The 6,000-nt window shown below is 41.5% G+C and overlaps 1 protein-coding gene across 1 annotated transcript in view; it reads right to left on the bottom strand.

Moving 5' to 3' along the window:
• Positions 1-1,408: 1,408 nt before the first annotated feature.
• The window catches only part of SMAD9 (SMAD family member 9), a 93,532-nt gene continuing 88,940 nt past the window's right edge, over positions 1,409-6,000 (bottom strand). Inside the window, exon 5 of the mRNA XM_070409249.1 lies at positions 1,409-1,490. Within this exon, the coding sequence (XP_070265350.1) occupies positions 1,449-1,490 (42 nt within the window). The 3' untranslated portion in view covers positions 1,409-1,448. The remainder of the gene's footprint in view (positions 1,491-6,000) is intronic.

Here is a 6,000-nt window from a genome sequence, read left to right as displayed (position 1 = left end):
TGAAGTACCCATTGAGTTTCCCAAAGGAGTTTAAAAAGAAGAGCCTCTAGGCAGAGGGCTCAGAGAGTTTGGCCAGTACCCAGAGCTCTGGGGAGAGTACAATCGGCTCTGGCTTTATTTCTATGTCCACCCTCACAATGAAAAGATCTATCTTCTTCATCCTGGTCTCCCCAGCCTGTCAGTAATGAAGGACTTATATAGAAAGGGTGGAACTCTACTTTAGCCAACCCTAGGACTCTAAACCCACTGGTGAGATAATCTTCTTGATGATATAGGTGTTTAGTATATGATTTATCTGGGAACATGAAGGGGCACTGCAAATAATGTTGGAGGACTTGTTCTAGTCCCTTTTGGCCCTCCTCTTCCCAGTCCTCTGCTTTATTTGTTTTTCATATTAAAGGAAATAGTCCTTTACTCCAGGGCCCATATGCCCTCCAGCACATGGGGAGGTGTAGGCACCAGAAGCATGCTGTGCCTCCCTCCTAGGCTTTCCTACAATTCTAGTAAGGGCTAGAACCTCCTCTGGTCTCCATGAGTCTAAGGCTGGTTTCTTGAAATTCAAACCCTGGGAAGGTTGTCAAACTTATTTGACCAAAAGAACCTATATAATAAAACCCTAATATGCAAATCGACCGAACAGTGGAATGACCAGTCGCTATGACACACTGACCACCGGGGGCAAACACTCAACGCAGGAGCTGCCCCCTGGTGGTCAGTGCGCTCCCACAGGGGGAGCGCTGCTCAGCCAGAAGACGGGCTCACAGCTGGCAAACACAGCAGTGGTGGTGGTGAGAGCTAAGGAGCTAGGAGTCCTGGACTACAAGAGCCCTGGGGGATCGGGCCTAAGCCAGAAGGTGGACATCCCCTGAGGGGTCCCAGACTATGAGAGGGTGCAAGCCAGGCTGAGGGATTCCCCCTCCCACCACCAGTGCACAAATCTGTGCACTGGGCCTTTAGTTATATATAAAAGACACAATTTTCTTTTTAACAGACTGGAAAAGGACTAAAGAAATCCCACAATAAAGGGGGTGATGTTTTTCTTCAGAGCCAAGAAATCCATGTTCTCTGTCAGAGGCCTGGGCACAGAAAGAGGTGGTGATGGTGTCTAGAGGTAGTATTCCCTGTGTGCGAGTAGGGCTTGTAACCTGGTGGAGACCAACTGAACAACAAGAATGATGACAAGAGGTCTAGTGAAAGTGAGAAGGCAAGCCAAGAGCAGATAACCCTCCCCTTACTTGCTACACCATAACCACGCCCTTGGCTTCTGTAATCTTACTTGATTCTTGCATCAGCCAATTGCCCAGGCTGCCACATATATGGAAAGACCCCTGAATACCCAGAAGCTTAGCATGTATAAAAGAAGGTCAGAACCTGGACATGGAGCTTAGCCTCTGGAAGAGACTCCACTGAGCAAGCACCAGTGTGGAATAAACAGTCGTTTTCTGAACCTACGAGTGCATATGGTTTGTCAATTCCCGCCGACGTGATTTCTGCCATAACAAAAGGAAAAGTATTTTAGTGTTCAATGACTCCAAGGCTAAGAATGGGAGAAAAGTAAGTATTAGTCTGGAGAGTTGTAGCTAAATATCCAAGAAAACTAGACAAATTTAGGATTCAGTTCAATTCATACATGAAAGATAAAACATTGAAACAACTAATTGAAGTCTACTCACAACTGTGTATTATAGTCTGCTGAAATGTAATTTTTCTCCCTAAAACCATCCCTATTCTTATTAAAGACCAATCCATTTATTGTATTAAATCTAGTTTTCATTTGGCCTGGGTGTTTGCATGAATACAATAAGAATAGTAATTGGCCCTAACCAGTTTGGCTCAGTGGATAGAGCGTCGGCCTGTGGACTGAAGGGTCCCAGGTTCGATTCCGGTCAAGGGCATGTACCTTGGTTGCGGGCACATCCCCAGTAGGGGGTGTGCAGGAGGCAGCTGATCATTGTTTCTCTCTCATGGATGTTTCTAACTCTCTATCCCTCTCCCTTCCTCTCTGTAAAAAATCAATAAAATATATTTTAAAAAAAAGAATAATAATTGACTGTATAGGCTCTTCTAAAATCTGTTTTGCTGGAATCTCATGATTGAGCTTTAATGAGTCCTTCAGGGCAAAAAAGCCAAACCACCCAAATGCCATCAGGCTTGCCTGCAATACCTGTAGACTTGGGTGAATTCTTCAAGTTTTTGAGGTTCCCAAAATGTCTTGAGGCTCCTTTTTGCTATCTCTCAAGAAAGCAAACTTCATTCCTTACCTGGAAAGACTGCCATAAACCATGTGACCTAGTGAGGTACCAGTTTATTCTCTAAGGTGCTTCAAGTCTTCTGGTGACAACCAGAGTCCAGGCATGTCTCTCTCAGACATGACACTCTAGTCAAAGTCTTGGTTAACAAAACTATCATTGGAAACTGGTCTTATTGAACCCATGCAAAGAAATATATTGTATGATTCATTTATTATGAATTGTCAAATTCTGGAGGGATTATGTAAGGAGAAAAAATATATAGTTTACCAAATTGTTTTGTTTCCTTGTACTTGAAAAACAAAGTTTAAAAATTACCAATACGTTTAACAAAAGCCACAAAACCTGAATTTTGTATTCTCATATAAATGAATTTATGAGAGACCTTGACTGTATTGTGAAAAGCCAATTTATTAAAACAATTAAAGTATGTATCTTTATTGAAAAAGTAAAGCAAGTAAACCTATATATCTGGCTCATGAAGTATAGATGAACCCCCAGCCAATCCAAAGAGCAGGCTGGGTGGGGGTCCACGGCATCATTCACCCTCCTGTCCCTAGGTCCTAAAATTCCTCTGTTTAATGTTCTGGTACAGATTAATTCCTAAGGTTCCTTGTTATCTTGTTGTAGCCTTTCCAGAAATTATGAGAAGCATCTGGCAACTTTACCTTGCCAAGCCTTGAAACTGCCTAGGGAGTAAAATGGCCCTTTTTTGTTTCCTTTCCCCTCCCCACCCCCTCCTTCTGTAGGGAGGTTTTTGTTGTTCTTTAAAAAAAAATTTTTTTTTGCTTTGTGTCCTTGGCTGGGAAAGATAATTAATTGTTTGTTAGTTGCTAGCTGGCTGCAAATTGCCTACATTGTTTGGCTTTGTTTTAACTTCCTTTTAACATTTTCCCTTATAAACCTTCTATAATTTCCACAAACCTTTTTTACAACTTTTAGGAATAACTAGTTTTCAAAATGCATCTCCCTGCACCATACCTTCTATTACCAAAATCATACAATTTCCAACTATTAATTCCTAGAAGCCTCAATTTCCAATAACCAAGAAAAGCAAACAACCAGTATTCCTTAGACTGACCCTTATGAACATATTTTAAACATACTTAGTTTCAAAGCACATTTTCATCAAAGCAAAAGACATCACAGCTCCAAATTCACTTTATAGACTTTTGGCAAAAAAGATAAAAGCAGGCAATCTAGCAATCAAAGCTGAAATAAGTTAATCTGATCTGCGCACGTGGCTAAATTTTTCCCAGAAACTTGTACTTTTAGAGATGGCCCAGACTAGAGTTTTTGACTAGGCACTTGCATTTCAAAGGTCCTAGGTACCGCAGGGAAGCACTTGTAGAAAGTGCTGAAGGGCCTCCAGCACTGTTGTAAACCCAAACCCTGCAGTGCTCCTCCATTCTATCTGGTGATCTACTGCCCTGATGTATGGAAAATGGCCTGATCTACCACCCCATCCAGCTTCAAATGCTTGCCAGCACATAGTGTGATGTGAACACCAGGCAAGGGCATTCTCTCCTTGGCTCCCCTAACATTCTATTGAAAACCAGAATCCCCACTGGTCCCCACAAGGCCACTGCAAGGAGCTGGAAGAAATCAGGTCTGTGGGGATCAGGTCCAAGGGGTGGGCAAACTTTCTGACTCGAGGGCCACAATGGGTTCTTAAACTGGACCAGAGGGCCGGAACAAAAGCATGGATGGAGTGTTTGTGTGAACTAATATAAATTCAAAGTAAACATCATTACATAAAAGGGTACGGTCTTTTTTTTAGTTTTATTCATTTCAAACAGGCCGGATCCGGCCTGCAGGCCGTAGTTTGCCCACGGCTGGTTTAGACCCTCAGAAAGCAATTCCAATTGAAAAGCCAGTTTAAAAGCAGCCATACTTTTTTTTTGTCCTTTTTTTCTATCTCAATTCCTATCTACTAGGGTCTCTCAACCCCTAACCCTTATCTCCACCTCAAGGATTTCAAAAGGCTCAAAGAAAGTCAGCCAGAATTTAACTCCAGACACAAAGGAAGGAAGAGAAAGGGAAGAAAAGAACATCCTTCCAGTCAATGGGCAAGGATTCCTCTCTCTCTATTGGAACTAGTAAACTGGGCAGGGAAAAGCCTCAGGGAAGGGCCTTGTGTGATTTTACAAGGGTTCCTGAGTGTGTGGGCTTTGTCTTGCAGTTGACAGGTTTTCTTGCTCAAACTTCCCCTGTCCATGACCGACTTATCCTGTCATGGGAGTCTTCTAGCAGCGAGAGCCCTAAAGGTTTTCTTTTTTAAAAAATCTTTATTGTTGAAAGTATTATATATGCCCCCTCTTTCCCCCCCCCCCCCATTGACCTCTTCTAGCCTGACCCCGCCCTCCACCCCTATTTTTGTCCATCAGTTTATGTTGTTCATTCCACAAATGAGTGAGATCATGTGATATTTATCTTTTCGCTTAGCATAATGCTCTCCAGTTCCATCCACACTGTTGCAAATAGTAAGAATTCCTTCCTTTTTACAGCAGCGTAGTATTCCATTGTGTTAGATGTACCACAGTTTTCTAATCCACTCATCTGCTGATGGGTACTTAGGCTGTTTCCAAATCTTAGCTATTGGAAATTGTGCTACTATGAACATAGGGGTGCATATATCCTTTCTGATTAGTGTTTCTGTTTTCTTGGGATATATTCCTATAAGTGCGATTATTGGGTCAAATGGATTTATGCTCAATTATTTGACAAAGGAGGCAAGAGCATACAATGGAGTCAAGACAATCTCTTCAATAAATGGTGTTGGGAAAATTGGACAGATACATGCAAAAAAAATGAAACTAGACCACCAACTTACACCATATACAAAAATAAACTCAAAATGGATAAAGGACTTAAACATAAGACGGGAAACCATAAAAATCTTAGAAGAATCATAGGCAGCAAAAGAGCAGACATATGTCATAGCAATATCTTTACTGATACAACTCCTAGGACAATGGAAACTAAGGAGAAAATAAACAAATGGGACTACATCAAAATAAAAAGCTTCTGCACAGCAAAAGAAACCATCAACAAAACAACAAGAAAACCCACTGCATGGGAGAACATATTTGCCAATGTTATCTCCAATAAGGGTTTAATCTCCAAAATTTATAGGGAACTCATACAACTAACAAAAGGAAAATAAACAATCCAATCAAAAAATGGGCAAAGGACCTAAATAGACACTTTCCGTAAGAGGACATACAGAAGGCAGAGAGACATATGAAAACATGCTCAAAGTCAGTAATCATCTGAGAGATGCAAATCAAAACGACAATGAGTTACCATCTCACACTGTCCGAATGGCTATCATCAACAAATCAACAAACAACAAGTGCTGGAGAGGATGTGGAGAAAAAGGAACCCTCCTGCACTGCTGGTGGGAATGCAGACTGGTGCAGCCACTGTGGAAAACAGTATGGAGTTTCCTCAAAAATTAAAAATGGAACTTCCATTTGACTAAGGTGAATAATTCTTAAACAACTGTGGCTCTATTCTTATTATGTGTCATTCCCTACTATCATAACCTTTTAGGGGGGTGGGCATTGGGTGTTAGACCCATTTGTGTCAGACCGGACCTGGGTTCAACAACCTTGGTACTTGAGTTTTAGCTAGGAAAGAATTAAGAGCCAAGACCAAATCTCTAAGAAAATATTTATTTGGCTAATCACAGAGGCAGAAAAGTAATTCCTAGTAGAAATGGGCTTAGGAAACAAGTTATAGAGGTAAA

This window comes from Myotis yumanensis, unplaced genomic scaffold (genome assembly GCF_028538775.1).
Source record: "Myotis yumanensis isolate MYYU_CA2020_CCGP unplaced genomic scaffold, mMyoYum1.0.hap1 SCAF_3, whole genome shotgun sequence".
Taxonomy (NCBI): Eukaryota; Metazoa; Chordata; class Mammalia; order Chiroptera; family Vespertilionidae; genus Myotis; species Myotis yumanensis.
The sequence above is the reverse complement of the archived record's forward strand: the minus strand, read 5'-3'. Positions and strand labels throughout refer to the sequence as shown.